Below are 20000 nucleotides of genomic sequence, written 5' to 3' on the forward strand. Positions count from 1 at the left end.
AGGTGCCCACTCTGACACCTCGCCACGTACCATGACTCGCTGCTGTCTTCCTGACAAGTATTCCCTGATCCAGCTCATCAAAATTCCAGCGATTTTTGATCAGCAATGCCACTCCTCCACCCCCCCCCCTGTTCCCTTTGTGTGTGTGTGTGTGTAGGTGTGTGTGTGTGTGTGTGTGTGTACTCACCTATTTGTACTCACCTATTTGTGGTTGCAGGGGTCGAGTCATAGCTCCTGGCCCCGCCTCTTCACTGATTGCTACTAGGTCCTCTCTCTCCCTGCTCCATGAGCTTTATCATACCTCGCCTTAAAACTATGTATGGTTCCCGCCTCCACTACTTCACTTTCTAGACTATTCCACGACTTGACTACTCTATGACTGAAGAAATACTTCCTAACATCCCTTTGATTCATCTGAGTCTTCAACTTCCAATTGTGACCTCTTGTGTATGTGTCCCATCTCTGGAACATCCTGTCTTTGTCCACCGTGTCTATTCCGCGCAGTATTTTATATGTCGTTATCATGTCTCCCCTGACCCTCCTGGCCTCCAGTGTCGTCAGGCCGATTTCCCTCAACCTTTCTTCGTACGACAATCCCCGTAGCTCTGGGACTAGTCTTGTTGCAAACCTTTGCACTTTCTCTAATTTCTTGACGTGCTTGACTAGGTGTGGATTCCAAACTGGTGCTGCATACTCCAGTATGGGCCTGACGTAAATGGTATACAGTGTCTTGAACGACTCCTTATTGAGGTATCGGAACGCTATCCGTAGGTTTGCCAGGCGCCCGTATGCTGCAGCAGTTATCTGATTTATGTGCGCCTCAGGAGATATGCTCGGTGTTATACTCACCCCCAGATCTTTTTCCTTGAGTGAGGTTTGCAGTCTTTGGCCATCTAAATTATATTGTGTCTGCGGTCTTCTTTGCCCTTCCCCAATCTTCATGACTTTGCATTTGGCAGGGTTAAACTCAAGGAGCCAGTTTCTGGACCAGGCTTGTAGCCTGTCCAGGTCTCTTTGTAGTCCTGCCTGATCCTCATCCGATTTGATTCTTCTCATTAACTTCACATCATCTGCAAACAAGGACACTTCTGAGTCTATCCCTTCCGTTATGTCGTTCACATATACCAAGAACAGCACAGGTCCTAGGACTGACCCCTGTGGAACCCCGCTTGTCACAAGCGCCCACTCTGACACCTCGTCACGTACCATGACTCGTTGTTGCCTCCCTGTCAGGTATTCTCTGATCCATTGCAGTGCCTTTCCTGTTATGTGTGCCTGATCTTCTAGCTTTTTCAGTAACCTCTTGTGAGGAACTGTGTCGAAGGCCTTTTTGCAGTCCAAAAAAATGCAGTCGATCCATCCCTCTCTCTCTTGTCTTACTTCTGTCACCTTGTCATAAAACTCTAGTAGGTTTGTGACACAGGATTTTCCTTCCCTGAAACCATGCTGGTTGTCAATTATACACTTGTTTCTTTCCAGGTGCTCCACCACTCTCCTCCTGATTATCTTCTCCATGACCTTGCATACTATACACGTTAGTGATACAGGTCTGTAGTTTAGTGCCTCATGTCTGTCTCCCTTTTTAAAAATTGGGACTACATTTGCCATCTTCCATACCTCAGGGAGTTGCCCAGTTTCAAATGATGTGTTGAAGATCTTTGTTAATGGCACACACAATATCTCTGCTCCCTCTTTAAGGACCCACGGAGAGATGTTGTCTGGTCCCACCGCCTTTGAGGTGTCAAGTTCGCATAGCAGCTTCTTCACTTCCTCCTTGGTTATATGTACCTCATCCAGCACTTGCTGGTGTACCCCCCTGTTCTGATTTCCTGGAGTCCTACTGGTTTCCACTGTAAATACTTCTTTAAATCTCGTGTTGAGCTCCTGACATACCTCTCGGTCGTTTCTTGTGAATTCCCCATCACCCTTCCTCAGTCTGATTACCTGGTCCTTGACTGTTGTTTTCCTCCTGATGTGGCTGTACAACAGCTTCGGGTCAGTCTTGACTTTCGATGCTATGTCATTTTCATATTGTCGCTGAGCCTCCCTTCTTATCTGTGCATATTCATTTCTGGCTCTTCGGCTAATATCTTTATTTTCCTGAGTTCTCTGTCTCTGTACCTGTACTCTGTCTTCTGTGTGTGTGTGTGTGTGTGTGTGTGTGTGTGTGTGTGTGTGTGTGTGTGTGTGTAGGTGTGTGTGTGTGTGTGTGTGCGTGTGTGTGTGTGTAGGTGTGTGTGTGTGTGTGTGTGTGTGTGTGTGTGTGTGTGTGTGTGTGTGTGTGTGTGTGTGTGTGTGTGTGTGTGTGTGTGTGTGTGTGTAGGTGTGTGTGTGTGTGTGTGTGTGTGTGTGTGTGTGTGTAGGTGTGTGTGTGTGTGTGTGTAGGTGTGTGTGTGTGTGTGTGTGTGTAGGTGTGTGTGTGTGTGTGTAGGTGTGTGTGTGTGTGTGTGACATACACAGTGGATATAAATCTCACACTTTCTCTGTGTGTATGAAATGTTACAAATAATGCAGTAGGCTCTATGGAAGTTTAGTGTACATAATATGCAAATTTTTCGCGTGGTGGTGAGTGCAGACAGATGTTATAGACATAAAAAAACATTAAGTTCATTTAACCTAAGATAAACAAAGTCAAACAAATTTATTTATTTATGAACAGAATAAACATTCTCCACTTTGTTTGCAAAAACTAATTTGATAAATAAAATTATCACAAGATTACTTACACAACCTAACATGAAGGGATTGTTTACCTTGAGGACAACACATCAACACTTAAAGTTTAAAGCCGACCCGATGATGCGTTCTCTAGTTATTACACAGACTCCAACAAAAATTGTGCCTACACAGCCTAAATCCATCAAACATTCCATCCATTTTACACAATACTTGAGCCATTGAAGACTGGTGCCGCTCACAATTGTTACATTTTCATCAGAGAAAAGCGTTAAATCATTATGGGTCATATTACCCTGTGGAATGGGAAGCATTCAGATTTGATCCAAGCAAGGGAGAGATTAGCCCAGTTCCTTGGATCAAGACCCCTCACCAGCATCAAAACAACAATGCAATATAGTAAAATAATACAAGGAATTTTAAAAAGGTCATTTTTAAACACCTCGTACTGTATCATTTCGATTTTAAAAATGGCAAAATGTCAACAACACACCATTAACTACACTAACCTTCTTTTAAGTTGGAAACACCACTGTTGAAATTCTGAAGCCTATCAGTGGAGGCTGTCTCCACTCACAACACGCAAACAAAATTTGAAGCCGATTGGATGAGGCGTTCTCGAGTTATGAGTAAAATAAAATAAAAAGGTTAGAGGAAGAAAAAGCAACAAGCAACGTCTGTGGCAATCAATATTTTAAATCAATTGAGTACGAGGCTTTATAATGAGCTGATACAGCAGCAGTTCTTAGCTTGAAAACAAAGGTAAGAGCCCTTAACCTAACCTTGTAAATCCCTTGTGTAAAAGAGAGAAAGAGAGAGAGAGAGAGATAAGGAATGGTTTTGACAGTTGCTGCCTCCCAAGCAGCACTTCTGTACTTGTCTCATTCTCTCACTGGACTTCTTGAGGATCACACGCATACTGAGGTGAGGATCCAGCAAGGTGTCCATTGGAAAAAGGTAGCTCTTAGAAGGTAGCATTAGAAAGTGAAGTGTTTTATTAAAATTGTAGATATAATGTTCTTTAAGTTAATGACGATTAAGGTTTATTTTTTAGTTGAATTTTTAATACTTTACACACACACAGCGAAGAGGTGGGGCCTAGAACTGAATTGACCCCTGCAACTACATATAGGTGAGTATACATACACTCGACCCCTGCAACCCAATAAAGGCGAGTACATATACACACACACATGGTTCTACCCAGGACAAGTACACATTAACCCAACGTCCCTGTTCTTCTTAGTACCACTAACCAATTGCATTTCTCCTGGCTCTTCCCAGTACTACTAACCACAGATCCTGTATTTTGATTCTTCCCAGTATCAGTCATGAAGTCGCTGATTAGTGGAATGGTGGTGGTGGCGGTGATGATGGCACTGCTGCTGCCTGCTGTCTCCAGCGCTCAGGCACTAGGTAAGAAATAATTAAGAGTAATGATAATGACGACGCTGTTAACAATAGAACTACCTCCTTACATCACCTACCACCGAGAACCTTCCTCTCTCCTTCCGTCCACTATCCCTGTACAATTTCCCTATCCCTGGAGTCCCCTCTCCCACTTGTTGGCGAAGACTTCTTCATCCGATAAATTGAATCTCTCCTTCCATTACTCATACTGAGTCCAAATATTCCCTACTCCTCCATTTTTTTATTGTCTCAGCGGTGACATTTTCCTTTTCTTAGAATTCCATTCATTGAGGAAAGGAAAATAGATCTCTATCCAGCCCTTTTCTACCATTCCTTGCGAGGGTAGTGTGTGGTGGACGTGTCACTCCACCCAATTAAATCTGAGCCCATCTTAGGACATGTCGGGTAACCCAGCAGCGAAATAACAGATGACCATCCAGCGGTAGATGGTAGAAGTATTACTAGACACTGCCTACCAACCTAGCTGGGTGTGGCATCTGAAGGTGCTCAACTCATGGCCTTCGTTCTAGTTCTTGCTCAATTATTTCTGAAGATGCCTTTGTGGTGTAGAACATCAAGTAAGGCAGAAGGTTGTTTCCAAGAACAACGACAATGTTTGTCACATCGGTAGAGACTGCTACTCGAGGTGAATTTGTGAATTCATTTCATTTATATCAAGGACATTTTCCACTTCTCTCTTCATATCAGTGACGATGACTCCACTTTTCTGACTGTTTAGATTGTGACAACCCTTACTGACCCAGCACGGACACGGATTGTTCTAGGAACCAGAAATTGGTTTGAAGCGATTACCCAGAAGCTTAATCCGATACTAGTGTTGTGCATTTTCTCTCAGATAACCCTGACCACTGCTGTACCTTGACCATGCCTTCACAGCATTTCCCACTACGCTATGACGGTTTACGGATCGTTTACGCTTAAACAGAGCTGTCTCCGGCCAGCTGCCAAACGCCTTTGACATACCACTGATGACCCAACTGTCTTGAAGTACCCACGCTGTAGGAAGATATCCCAACGTGGGTTCCACTTCCACTTAAAAATGTCTTTGGACACTATCCATGGACAAGATTTTCATACTCAAACTCCTAATACCTGATGTGTTCCTCAGTGATCATTGATTTGCTCAAACTCTCCTGGCCTCCGTTGATCCACATATCTCCTTCCATGCACTGAAGAGTGGGATACACATTGTCCAGGTTGAAAAGGTTGCTGTTGCTCCACATTACAGGCAGATATTACAGCAGATAGATGCTTCACCCTTAATTTCTATTGTGGAACTGTAGCATTCTCACATGCAAGAGTGTTCTTCAGATATTCATGTACAGTTCAAACTTAAGGGCTTACCAGCCACCAAAGTTCAAAGTTATGTCCATTTTTTCTGACTGGAGCTTCCCTTAGTCAACACTGCAAATCATTGGTTGGCTGTAAGTTACCTAAACAAACGCCTCAGAAGTGTCGCAACTGCTGACGTTTTGACTACCCAAAAAATATTGTATAATACACAGAGGTGTGCTTTTTCCTGATGAAACTCTGCTTTTGAGAGATTCTAAAGAGAAGTTAGAGAGGTTGGTGGACGAATTTGGGAGGGTGTGTAAAAGAAGGAAATTGAAAGGAAACACAGAGAAGAGCAAGGTGACGAGATGGAGGGAGTATGGAGGAAGTGAATATGTTCTGATATCTGGGAGTGGATTTGTCAGCAGATGAAAGACGAGGTGAACCACAGAAATGAGGGGAAAATGGTGAATAGTGCACTGAGGAGTCTGTGGGGGACAAAGAACTTTATCCATGGAAGCAAAGAAGGGACTGTATGAGAGTATAGCTATACCAACACTCTTATATGGGTGTGAAGCATGGGTGGTGAATGTTGCAACAAGGAGAAGGCTGGAGGCAGTGGAGATGTCATTTCTGAGGGCAATGTGTGGTGTGAATATTATGCAGAGAATCCACAGCTTGAAGATTAGGAGGTGCAGGGTTTCCAAAATATTCAGAGCACTGAGGAGGGGTTACTGAGATGGTTCGGACATTTAGAGAGGATGAAACAAAATAGAATAACTTGGAGTGCATATAAATCTGTAGTGGAAGGAAGGCAAGGTAGGGGTCGTTCTAGGAAATGTTGGAGGGAGGGGGTAAAGGAAATTTTGTGTGAGGGGTTTAGACTCTCAGGAAGCGTACGTGAGCTTGTTAGATAGGAGCTAGTGACGGTAAATTGTTTTTATAACTTGATGTGCTGTTGGAGTATGACCAAAGTAATATTTATGAAGGGATTTAGGGAAACTAGTTAGCTGGACTTGAGTCCTGGAGGTGGAAAGTACATTACCTGCACTCTGAAGGATGGGTGGAGATATGTTGCAGTTTTTGAACTATAGTGTAGGCACGCCTTTGGCAAGACAGTAATGGAGTGAATGATGATTAAAGTGTTTCTCCTTTGTCGAGTCACCCGGCCTCGGTGGGAAACTGCCGATGTGTTAATAAAAAAATATAACACAGATTGAGTGTCCAATCCATTGAGACGTAAATCACACCGACTTTTCCTTCTAACGACCTCATTCTTAACCTAACTGTAAAGAACACTTCCCACATCCTCGTCGGTCCCTCTTGACACAGAGCGCATGAAGTTCATTGTTTGAAGAAAATTAAAAGAAAGACAATAGCCTCAGGCCAGGATGAATCTGACTGTAACATCTTTAATTACCTAAATTAAGTTTTAACAAGTAAATGTATTTGATCTAGTATCTGGGTCACATTTTCATTACTCAGCTCTGTCTTATAATCTTCCTCGCCTCACTCAACCTTTAAAACAACTGAATGTAAAAAAAAAGTATTTAAAAAGGTAAGGGGGGAGGCTTAGATAGGGAAAAAATGGGAAATTTTGGAAAAAAAATATTTTCTTACCGAAAAATAGTGCATAATTTTGGCAACATATTAATGCAATCTGCTTGTTTCTATCATATATCTAAGTATCTTTTTCAAAAAATTTAATTTTTTGTTCTTTCTTTCATCAAGAGGACATGATGCCAATTCGTGTTTTTTTTTTTTTTTTTGCTCCAAAAATTACGATTTTTATGATTTTTTTTTCCAGATACACTACATGATATGTCTGTCGACTCAATATTAGTGCTCTGAGTGAGTGCTGCTGAGTGGCATGTGGGTTGCCTTCAAGTGTTAGGGGTGTACAGTGCGCCGAAGTCTGGCGCACCGTAACCATAGCGTTTTACAGAAAATGGAATTTCCTTTTTTCTCAGGAATACCTTATCAACCTTTCAAAAATCATATTGCGAAAACTGTTTGACAGAATGCCATGATTTTTTTTACACATTATCAAATTTGCATTGTTTTAGAACGAGACATTTGCAATATACAGTGTGTCCACAAAAACACTCCTTGATTTCAAATAGGTATAACATGTAACTTTACTATAATAATCTTTCACAGTTAGTATCTTCAGATGAAGGTTTCATTCAATTTCATGTGGTATAGGGTAGCATTAAAGGCACTCAATGTGCGCCCCTCTGGTTGCTCGGCAAACATCGATGCATTAGTCAAGTTTGATCCACTCTGCAGCATATCCGGTGTTATCATGTGAACTGCTTCAGTGATTGAAATTTTCAGCTCCTCCAGGGATGCAGGTGGTTGTGGTACGTAAACTATGCTCTTCACGTACCCCCAAAGAAAGAAGTCACAAACAGGTCCAGTGACCTCGCAGGCCACTTGCAGAGGTCACCAGACCTAACTGTTTGTGACTTCTTTTTTGGGGGATACGTGAAGAGTACAGTTTACGTACCACAACCACCTCCTACAACCTTGGAGGAGCTGAAAATTTCGATCACTGAAGTAGTTCTCATGATAACGCCAGATATGCTGCAGAGCGTCTGGACCGAACTGGACTATCACATCGATGTTTGCCGAGCAACCAGAGGGGCGCATTCTTTTATTATGCAATCTATTGGCATCTCGCTCGAAAGCCTATTATGTTTCTATTTAGACTTTTATCTTTCATCTGGTGTCAATTAGAACATTGTTCCTCTTACCAATTTTTTTATGATTTTTGCAATGTACCCTATAAAATAGTGCATTATTATTTTTTTCTCTATCTTTTGAAACTTTTGTTTCAAAAGATAGAGAAATGCTGTTTAAATCACAATAAAAATTCATTGAAATTAGATAATTAGAAAACAAAATTTAACCCTGCCCCCGTAAATTCTCTAAGGCACCAACCGATCGAAAATTCTCCTAACATTTCTGTAGGAACAACAAATATCTTACCGGATTCTACAGTGGCTGAGCATCACTGTTACTGAGTCGCCTTGTCTGGGCCAACTTTGGCTGACTGATTACATTAGCACAGATTTCACATCAACTTTATCTTGTCGTTCAACCTTGTCGCATTAACTGACTTAGGTTTTCTTCACCCAGACTGAAAAGATATATAGAGAATAAATTGATGGTATTTGTCAACATTGATAGACGAGTGTACTTTAAAGCTTTCGTGTGCTATTTATCACATCAGCCTCACCATAGGCATTACGAAACGAGGATCAGTTTATATATGTGCTGCATTATACCCTGTCTTATAATATCACCTGTTATCTTGCCAGTTCCTCTTTTTTATAAGCTGTTACTGAATCCTTGTCTTGTGTGCGTGACAGAAGAATGCCAGGACCCACCCGGGAACAACGAAATTGCTGCTCTCATCGTTAAGGCAGTAGAAGCTGTTCGTCCCATCCTTAGCAACGGCATCCCAGAGCTTGGGATACCACCTCTGGACCCCCTGGGCCCCTTGCCTAATATAGCATTCCATATTGATGTTCCGCGTCTCAGGTATGGTGGGTGGTGATGTGGTGTGTGTGTGTGTGTGTGTGTGTGTGTGTGTGTGTGTGTGTGTGTGTGTGGTCGTGGTCGTGGCGTGTGTGGTTGTGTATGGTATTGGTGGTGTTGTATGATGGTGCTGTGGTGTCGTGGTTGTACTGTGGTGTTAAGTGGGGTTCTGGGGGATGATAGCAGTGTTGGTGGATGGGGAGGCGTTGGTTGAAGTGTGTGTGTATATGTGTGGTAATTGTTTGTAGCGTTGCTAGTATATGTGCATGGTAGTTGTTTGTAGTGCTGCTAATGGGTAGGGTGGGCGTATCTGGTAATCGTAGTGGTGACAGAGGTGCGTGGTATGGTAGTGTATAGTGGTCCAATCTACTATAAATTACCTCACATCTGGACAGTAACGAACCAGACACTGTCACAGTGAATCTTACCAAGTGTCTAGAGGTAAATACACACAGATCTAAATGGATTGTGAAAACGTGCAATTGCATTAAGTTTTATAACCTGCATGAACTGTATCACTGTAGGCAACAAGAGCATTTCACCCCTCCATGGAAGATGTGTTCATTTAATATCACATACCTACAAGTCCCTCCCAAGAAGCTCATTGCTAGTAATCCCTTCCTTAAATCTCTTGTTAGAGCAACTGCTCAAGAAGAAATTTTTCGCCTAGCTGGTAGTAATAAGTTATCACAAGTTATATACACTGATGGATCTAAACAGGAGTCTTCTGGCAGGGCTGCATCTGCTCTTGTTGCCACCTCCCTAGTTAAGAACGATAATAAATTTGTTGAGTTAGGCATAAGAATTAACAACTGGGCGTCTACACTGCAAACTGAATTGTTTGCAATCCTAATGGCGCTAAAGCTAACCTATGACACTGAGCTTGACTCTATCATCATTACTGATTCTATGTCATCATTGAAGGCTCTTGGCTCATATAATGACTCCAACAACATGCTCATTGGGGAAGCCAGGTATAGATACTCAAAAATTAGGGACAAAGGAATTAATGTACAATTGCTATGGATCCCATCACACATTGGATTACTCCTTCATGATAAAGTTGATATGTTAGCCAAGAAGAGTATCCAGAAGGAGAACGTAGAATATAACTTTGGTATAACTGTGTCTAGCATTAGGAATAATATTAGGAGAGAAGTAAATAATGAAGATGATTATTATAGGAATGCAGTTAGAAGCCTGAGTAGATCTATAACCCACTATGATAACATGAACGTAGATAAGTATGTTTATGGAGCAACTTGCAATGTGAACAGACTGACTGATGTTGTAGTGGCCAGGCTTAGGCTTGGTTACAAGTACTTCTGGCAGTTTGGGAGACACACAGATGATCAAACTAAATGTAAATTATGTGATCAGGCATATGGTCACTGTCTTGAACACTATGTGCTTAATTGTCCACTTATTGAGGAATACAGAGACAGACAGTATAATAACCTATGTGACATGTCAAGATATCTTATTAATGAAAATAAGATACCAGATATACTAAGCAAATTTCCTAAATTTGCTTGTAACAGATAAGTGAACTATAGATATGTAGATATAAATCCATATGTATTCCTGTTAACCCTTTGGGGCCTAGTTCCTAGGCCTTTTGTGTATCCACATGCTCTCGCGCTACCGTCCACAGGATGGATATGGGATGCACAATAAACTAGCCACTTCGGTGGCAAAATCTAATCTGGACAGTAACACATCCAGTTGGAATGTAATGTGTTAGTGTACAGTGACTGATGTTTGTCATGATGTGTAGTGTGGTAGTAGATAGTGGGATGTGATTTGGTAGAATACGGTGATTGTTGTGTGTAGAGATGTGGTGGTGATGGTGGTATGTAATATAGTAATGTCTGGTCGTGGTGATATGTATGGTGGTGATTTGCCATGAGGCATGGTATAGTGGTGATAGTCGTGTGGTGGTGGTAGTCAGTAGAGTGATATGTAGTGGTAATGTGTAGTGGTGCTGTGTCTTAGTGATGGCATAATTAACAATTTGTAAATATTTACTTGAGTTATCTCATGAGCCCTCTTAACTTTCTCGCATTTGAGATCATGTATGGAGTCAGCCTCTTTATTTTTGCCTGACATGAGTAGAGGGATAACATAAGTTCTGGTGGCCTGGTGGTTAACGCTCTCGCTTCACACGGCTAGGGCCTGGGTTCGATTCCCAGCCAGAGTAGAAACATTGGACGTGTTTCTTTCAACCTGTTGTCTATGTTCCCCATCAGTAAAATGGGTACCTGGGTATTAGTCGACTGGTGTGGGTCGCATCCTGGGACACTGACCTAAGGAGGCCTGGTCACAGACCGGGCCGCGGGGGCGTTGACCCCCGGAACTCTCTCCAGGTAAACTCCAGGTAAGTTAAACATATTGCTTGTACGATGTATCCTTCAGGCCAGCCCAGGGTGACGCTGTCAGGGAGGTTATATATCATGTCTGTTGGGCGCTATTTTGGATGTCTGTAGAATGATCCCTGTCGGGCATGTACCCACTCGGTCCTTTTCCCAATGTGCTACCCACTGCCCGCTGCCCATCAGTGGAGTGGGCACGGAACTCCTGAGGCAGGGGCGCTGGTAACCTGAAGGAGGCGTGAATAAAGGGGAGTCTCTAGTTCTTAGGATCCCCACGAAGCAGGGATCCCTCGTCTTTACCCCGAAAAGTGGGGGAGGAAACCCACAAGTAAACTCTAGCTCCTGTCCACAGACTGGGAAGCTTTCCAGTTTTATAGATGAGCTTCAGTACTTGTCAAACGCATCATAGCTTCTAGCTCCCCCAGTCTCCAGCTCTTGGTCTTCGAGTCATAGCTTAAAGATTCTGTTCATATGTTTCTATAAAGAAGTTGGAGCTTTATGTATATTTCTCTCTTATAAATTTTAAGAGGTATTATTTAGGTATTTTTGTCTCATAATGAAGATAAAAGAGGAAGAGAAGAAGGAGGAGAGATGATAAGGAGGATACGGGAATTATATGAACCACCTGTTCATTAGTATAATTAATGAGACAGCGGAATGCAATTATATTTTCTAAAACTGAACATTGTTAAAGACTGTACAACAATGGCAAGTTCTTGGAAATATAAACACATATGCAGTATAATCTGATCCTTTATTGACTACGTTTCGCCAACACAGTGGGCTTTTTCAAGTCACAAACAGTTCTGTTTGTGACTTGAAAAAGCCCACTGTGTGGGCGAAACGTAGTCAATAAAGGATCACATTATACTGCATATGTGTTTATATTTCCATTGTGTCGGTATTTTATACCATTTATTTCCAATGGCAAGTTCTTTCCTGTGGCTGCCACATTATAGAGTGCATCACAGTACATAAAGTGAGTGTCATGCACTCGCAGAGATGAGTATGTTGGTTAATGCTTCTACATGTATATTTAGGTAACAGCTTTTACATGAATGGGTTACTAAAAAAAATAGATGCATTATACTCTTTTTACTCAAAATCATACGCAAAAACAATATGGGGTGATATAACATGTACATATCTTTCACTGATATGTTTTCACACAATCATAAATGCAAGAATAGACAGTTACAGAAAAACTCCATTATGCTGTATATAAAATAAACATTTATAACATTCTTTCCACATAAACTCTAGCCATCGTTACAAAATAATAAATTAGATGCACTAACAATCCTAGCCAATATTTCACCACTTTTCTAGCCTTTTAATCTATCTTTATAAAGAACAAACCAATGCACTACATTCATAATGGCGAGTATCCATAATTTATTCTAACTCCTCTAAAAATATCTTCTCAGGGAAATCTCTCACTTATATGCAACCTCAAGTTCTTCTTAGTTTGTCCATATATTCAACATTCCACCACAACCACCTTACTGGTAGGTACTTATACCCTTCTCACTAAACCTAGCTCACTCAGCCCTCTCATTCCTAAAGGAACTCTTCAAGTTCCTATAATTCCTAAAGGAACTCTTCAAGTTCCTATAATTCCTAAAGGAACTCTTCAAGTTCCTATAATTCCTAAAGGAACTCTTCAAGTTCCTATAATTCCTAAAGGAACTCTTCAAGTTCCTATAATTCCTAAAGGAACTCTTCAAGTTCCTATAATTCCTAAAGGAACTCTTCAAGTTCCTATAATTCCTAAAGGAACTCTTCAGGTTCCTATACCTAAACGACTCTTGAAGTTCCTGTAGATCCTAAAGAAACTTTTTGAGTTCTTATAATTCTTAAAGAAACTCTTCGTCTTCCTATAGTTCCTTAAGAAACTCTTCAAGTTTCTATATAATCTCTTCGAGTTCCTATAAGGAACGGGCAGGACATAGGCAGCTCAAATTCAACAAGGCAAATTATTTTCTCGATCAACAAGACTGTCATTGAAAGGTTCTACTGATGTTATTATATTTTAAGTTGTGACAATTACTTCAGTCTCTTCGACTGAGAAAGTTGTTTCCCATTTTCTGGCTTACTTCTCCAGCTCTTTACATTGCATTTAAAGTGCTTGAACTCTAGTAGCCACTTGGTAGTGTAAGCTGTTGGGTGTAATGGTAGTTATATATGGTTGTAATGTCTCATTATAGTTGTCCTGAAGTACTTAATGGTTATAGCTATGACCATAATTTTTAAAGGGGCAGACCGGTAAGCCAGAGGAAGGCCTCGGTTATATGACTAGAAGCTCCAACGGCGGGTCATCATCTAAGACCCGCGTCAGGAAGCACTTGTCCTGTTTCCTGACGAACCTTACCTAACCTAACCTCTCGTTATAGTGTTCAGTATAAATACTTTTTGGTCAGCTTCACATTTCTTCATCCATTATCATCCCCATCACACTCACCTCACCTCTCTATCTCTTACAGGATGGACGGGTTGCTGAACGAGACTGTGGTCAGACATATATCAGAGTTCATCATCTGCCAGCTTAACTTCACTCTGGGCATCACGGAGAAGCTGGAACTTGACATCCGTTTAGAAGACTTCCGTATAGACGGATATTATGACGTGGACGGTCTTGCTCTCTCCCTCTTCCCGGTTTTCGGCAATGGGAATTTTAGGTAAGACCCAGAAGGCAACTGAAGTCATGGGAGAGCAGGTGACGTCATGGGAGGGAAGGATAAGATGACGTCACGAGAAGAATGCCAGGAATATAGATATATAAACATCACATGTCATTACACATTGTGTTCCCTCAACTGCCCACGAGAGCCATCGACTTGACCCAGCCAGTCAAAACATTGTTTTACTTTTCTCTTCTCTGAATGGCTGGGCTTACACGAAGTCTCTCTGTTTTCTTTCCTGTGGCATAGAACTTTGCAATGCGGTCGGTATTGCGGTCATACTTTCCAACATCAAGGATCAAAATCCCTCTTTTCTTTGTTCAAGATGGCGGTCTACAAACTTATTCCAGTTTATCTTTTAAATTTAAATGCTACTATTTACACCTAATTGCTCTCCTACACCATATTACCAGCCACTTTTACCCATCTCCCCATCCCATCACTCACTTTCACCTATCATCCCGTTCTACCTCTCATCTTCATCCATCATCCCATCCCATCACCCTATCCCATCACTCACTTTCACCCATCATCCTGTTCTACCTCTCACCTTCATCCATCACCCCATCCCATCACTCACCTTCACCCCTCAACCCCTCCTCCACTAAATACTCTCGTTGTTTCCTCCCATCCTCCGATGGATACAGGTTAGGTTAGGTAAGGTTTGCCAGGAAACAGGACAAGTATTTTCTGACGAGGGTCTTAGTCACATGATGACCCGCCTCTGGAATTTTTGGTCATCTGACCGAGGCCTTCCTCTGGCTTATAATTCTAACCACCTTTACCTTCTTATTGCGGATACAGTCTGGACGTGTACGAGGCGGCAGTCGGGGGAGGGGCCAAGATCTCTTACAACCCCTTGAGCGACCACGCTTCCATCAAGGACCTTCACCTTGACATTAACTTTGATAGACTAGTGGTAAGTCCCCTTTTGTTCTCCGGTTTGTAGCATTCCTCTTCTATGCATGTCTTTTCCATGCGTCGTATTTCTCTTCCATCCCATTTTTCCTATCGTCCTTCCTCTGCCGTCGTCTTTTTCACCTTCACTTTATTTCCCTTCACTTCCATAATTACCTGTTCTTCCTCTTCAACTTCGAAGACCACAAGTCAGTTAAATTTCTTTAGAGAAGATGTTGAGGAGTACTGATGCTTGATGTAAGAAAACGGAGAGATTGTTATCAGTTATTTTGGGGTCCTCCCTCGTGGGAGACATCCGTAGTAGTTACTTGAGTATTGTTATTATAATCATAGAGAAGCAATAAACCTGTAGGGGGTATATAGCACCTGGGAAATGAGGGGCAATGGGAGGGGTAGCTGTCATTCCTTCACCAGCATCAAGGGCACTCACTCCTTCCTCGAGGGAAGTGGCTTCCTCTTAGATAAATGTGATATTTTATTGTGTCAACGTTTCGCTCTGCAGGAGCTTTGTCAAGCCCTTACAAACATTGCAAGGACAAAGAGGGTATATTTTTTCAACGCACCGGTCGTATCCCACCGACGCAGGGTGACCAAAGAAAAAGAAAGTTTTTCTTTTTAAATTTAGTAATTTATACAGGAGAAGGGGTTACTAGCCCCTTGCTACCGGCATTTTAGTCGCCTCTTCCAATGCGCATGACTTACGGAGAAAGAATTCTTTTCCACTTCCCCATGGAGATAAAAGGAAATGAAGAACAAAAACTATTAAGAAAATAGAAGAAAACCCAGATGGGTGTGTAAATATATACGTGTGTATATACACGTGTAGTGTGACCTCTGTGTAAGTAGAAGTAGCAAGATATGTCTGTTATCCCGCGTGTTTGTGAGACAGAAAAAAGAATACCAGCAATCCTGCCATCATGTAAGATAATTACAGGTAGAGGGGATATATATATATATATATATATATATATATTTATATATATATATATATATATATATATATATATATATAATGTGTGTGTGTGTGTGTTCGTGTGTACTCACCTATTTGTGGTTGCAGGAGTCGATTCATAGCTCCTGGCCCCCGTCTCTTCACTGATCCCTACTAGGTTTCCTGTCAGCTTTAGCACTGAGGAAATAATTCCTAACATCCCTTTGACTCATCTGAGTCTTCAGCTTCCAATTGTGACCCCTTGTTTCTGTGTCCCATCTCCGGAACATCCTGTCTTTGTCTACCTTGTCAATTCCTAGCAGTATTTTATATGTCGTTATGATGTCTTCCCTAACCCTCCTGTGTCGTCAGGCCGATTTCCTTTAACCTTTCTTCGAAGGACAATCCCCTTAGCTCTGGGACTGGTTTTGTTGCAAACCTTTGCACTTTCTGTAATTTCTTGATGTGCTTGACCAGGTGTGGATTCCAAACTGGTGCTGCATACTCCAGTATGGCCCTGACATACACGGTGTACATAGTCTTGAATGATTCCTTACTGAGGTATCGGAACGCTATTCTTAGGTTTGCCAGGGGCATATATGCTGCAGCAATTATCTGGTGGATGTGTGCATCAGGAGATGTGCTCGGTAATATACTCATCCCAAGATCTTTTTCATTGAGTGAGGTTTGTAGTCTTTGACCACCTAGACTATGCGTGCCTGATCCTCTAGCTTTTGCATTAACCTCTTGTGAGAAACTGTGTCGAAGGCCTTCTTGCAGTCCAAGAAAATGCAGTTTATCCACCTCTCACTCTCTCTCTCTCTCTCTCTCTCTCTCTCTCTCTCTCTCTCTCTCTCTCTCTCTCTCTCTCTCTCTCTCTCTCTCTCTCTCTCTCGTGTCTTACTTCCATTACCTTGTCATAAAACTCCAGTAGGTTTGTGATGATTTTCCTGGTTGTCGTTTATAAGCCTGTATCTTTCTAGGTGCTCCATCACTCTCCTCCTGACAATCTTCTCCATGACTTTGCATGCCATACATGTCAGTGACATAGGTCTGTAGTTTAATGCCTCATATCTGTCTCCTTTTTTAAAAATTGGGACTACATTTGCCATCTTCCATACCTCAGGTAGTTACCAGTTTCAATGGATGTGTTGAAAATTGTTGTTAGTGGCACACACAAAATATCTGCTCCCTCTCTAGGGACCCATGGAGAGATGTCCGGTCCCACCACCTTTGAGGTATCAAGTTCACATAGCAGCTTCTTCACCTCCTCCTCGTTGTGTGTATTTCATCCAGCACTTGTTGGTGTATCCCTTGTTGGTGTACCTCCCCATTCTGACTTCCTGGATTACCTGGTCCTTGACTGTTGTTTTCCTTCTAATGTGGCTATACAACAACTTCAGGTCAGACTAGACTTTCGATTCTATGTCATTTTCTTATTGCCCCTGAGCCTCCCTTCTTATCTGTGCATAATCGTTTCTGGCTCATCGGCTAATCTATTTTCCTGGGTCCTTTGTCTTCTGTACTTTTTCCATTCTCTAGTGCACTTAGTTTTTGCCTCCCTACACTTTTGGGTGAGCCAAGGACTCGTTCTGATCTTCCCATTATTTCTGTTTCCCTTAGGAACAAACCTCTCCTCTGCCTCCTTGCATTTTATTGTCACATAGTCCATTTCTTTTACTTGTTTTCCTGCCAATTCTCTTTCTAACTGAATGTCTTGCAGGAAGTTCATCATGCCTGTGTAGTCCCCCATTTTGTAATTTTGCTTCTCCCATCCTATTCCTGCCACCCTTTCCACTTGTAGCTCAACTATGTATTCAAAGTACAGAACCACATGATCACTAGCTCTAAGGGGCCTTTCGTACATGATATCCTCGATGTCTAAACTACTCAAGGTGAATATTAGGTCCTGTCTTGCTGGATCATCCTTACCTCTCTCTAACATCCTTACCTGTCTCTAACATGTTGATGCATGATGTTTTCCAGCACCACATCCATTATCTTGGCTCTCCATGTTTCAGGACCCCCATGGGGCTCCAGGTTTTCCCAATCAGTTTCATTGTGATTAAAATCACCTATAACCAGTAACTTTGCTCTACCTGTATGAGCTTTTCTGGCCACCTCGGCTAGTGCGTCTACCATTGCTCTGTTGCTTTCTTCATATTCTTAAGACTCTTGGCCTCCTGCAGTTCTGTGGTGGGTTGTACATCACTGCAATTACCACCTTATGGCCCCCTACTATGTAGTCTCTTTCCCCCATTACATGTATTCCTTCCATTTCCTCAATTCCCCACCAGTTTTTAATGAGCAGTGCAAGTTCTCCTCCCCTTCTGCTCCTTCTATCTTTCCTCAGGATTTGATATCTGGGTGGAAAGATTGCATCTGTTATCTTGGTGAGTTTCATTTCTGTGAGTGCTATTATGTCTGGGGATGTCTCCTTGATTATTTCATGTCACTCCTCACATTTGTTTATTCCATCTGCATTTGTATACCAAACCCTCAACTTCTTTTCTAAAACTGTGGTCTTGGGGGGGTTACATTGGGGTTGGGGAAGTGAGAGCCCTGATGAGGTCCTATGGGCAGTTGCTGTGAAGGTGGAGTTTGTAATGAGGTGGGTGGGGGCATTGGGTATGTCATGTGTGTTTTGGGTTAGAATGTTTGATTGCATTGGGGTTGTCCTGGTTGGAGGGCTTCTGTAGGTGGTTGTGAGGGAGGTTATATTTGACCTTCTTCCTGAGTCTGGGTTCTCCTGTACATCTCCATCTTTGCCTCTCTTTCCTCCTTACATCTTTATACCCTCTCTTTCAGTTTCTGCCTTTCTTCTTGTGTTCTGTTGCAGTCGAGATACACCCTCTGGTATGTTGACATGTCCCTTAGTCATGCTTCCTCCTGCAGAATCCTGCTTCGAGCCAATTCTCTCTTGAAAATCACTTTGACTGGCTGGTTTCTTCCTCTTGCAAACCCCCCTATTCTCAGAAAATTTGCCAGGTGGGTCATGTCATCTTCTATTGTTTTCATGATGCTTTCAGTCGCTTTTTTTCCCCTTGTCTTCTTGCTTCGTAAGTTTCCCCTTCAACTTCCTGGAGCCCATTAACAAAGACTGATCTCTCCCTTTCATTCTCCTGCTGCATATCCCTATGTATCCCCTGATTTGATTTAGTTGCCTCCATTGCAGCTGTCCTTACTTCATTCTCTTCACTATCTGTTGTCCCTGGCCCCAGTGGTCTGTCATTTTCCCTTCTCAGCTTTCCCTGGGCACAGCTGTGGTCTTTTAAGGCCTCTACTTATAGCTTAGCTCTTTCATTGTCTACAGTCCCCTTGATTGTTCCTGATGTGGTCCTCGTTCTTTTCTTGGGCTCCACGATGGTCTGACAGGGCCTCTGCATACAGTTTCACCTCTTCATCCCCTTGTTTGTGACAGAGGTAGCAGTTTCTGATGTCACGCCAACAGTGCTCTTTAGGTCTCTAGGCTGTTTCAGAGTTTTCAGTTCCTATTCTGTGTGTGTGTGTGTGTGTGTGTGCACATGTGCATGTGTGTCGTGCCGAATAGGTAAAATTGATCAATTAGCAAGAACTCATTTAAAATTAAATCATTTCTAAAATTTTCTCTTATACGCTTAAAGATATATATTTTTTATTTATGTTAATGTAAAAATTAATAATTTTGTACCAAAAGAACCATCGAAAACTTACTTCACCTTATTATAACAAGCACAATTTAATTGAGCCTAATCCAGCTAAATATATTTTAGATAAGTTTACAATAATTAATAAATAAACAAACACAATGAAATATACTTTTAGTTATGTTCAGAATGATTTTTTGCGAAATTATTGCATACCCAAATTTTCGCTTGCCTTGTTCGGCAAGAAGAGCATTGCTACTTAAGCTAAAATCGCAAATTTTGCCTATTCAGCACGTGTTCCATTATTAGTGTTCTTACATGTTTGTGAATGTGTCATGTGGGTTTTCGATACGTGGATGGGTAAAAATACTCACGTAGGCTGGTAGTACGTATAATATATAACGGGAAGTATGGAAAGCGCCAACAGCCGACCTGTCTCTCTCTGCTGCCTACTACGACTGACTCACATACAGGGTGAGGGGTGTTTGAAATCCTGCTATGGTCAGCAGCAATATGAATACAGTCAATGATTCACACAGACGGTTGGTAG

General features: G+C 41.9%; 1 protein-coding gene across 1 annotated transcript in view; it reads left to right on the forward strand.

Moving 5' to 3' along the window:
- Nucleotides 1-3471: 3471 nt before the first annotated feature.
- The window catches only part of LOC128698962 (uncharacterized), a 70429-nt gene continuing 53900 nt past the window's right edge, over nt 3472-20000 (forward strand). The window contains exons 1-5 of the mRNA XM_053791419.2: nt 3472-3600; nt 4000-4092; nt 8754-8925; nt 13778-13972; nt 14780-14894. Of these exons, the coding sequence (XP_053647394.1) occupies nt 4008-4092; nt 8754-8925; nt 13778-13972; nt 14780-14894 (567 nt within the window). The 5' untranslated portion in view covers nt 3472-3600; nt 4000-4007. The remainder of the gene's footprint in view (nt 3601-3999; nt 4093-8753; nt 8926-13777; nt 13973-14779; nt 14895-20000) is intronic.

Source organism: Cherax quadricarinatus, chromosome 55, assembly GCF_038502225.1.
Source record: "Cherax quadricarinatus isolate ZL_2023a chromosome 55, ASM3850222v1, whole genome shotgun sequence".
NCBI classification, from domain to species: Eukaryota; Metazoa; Arthropoda; class Malacostraca; order Decapoda; family Parastacidae; genus Cherax; species Cherax quadricarinatus.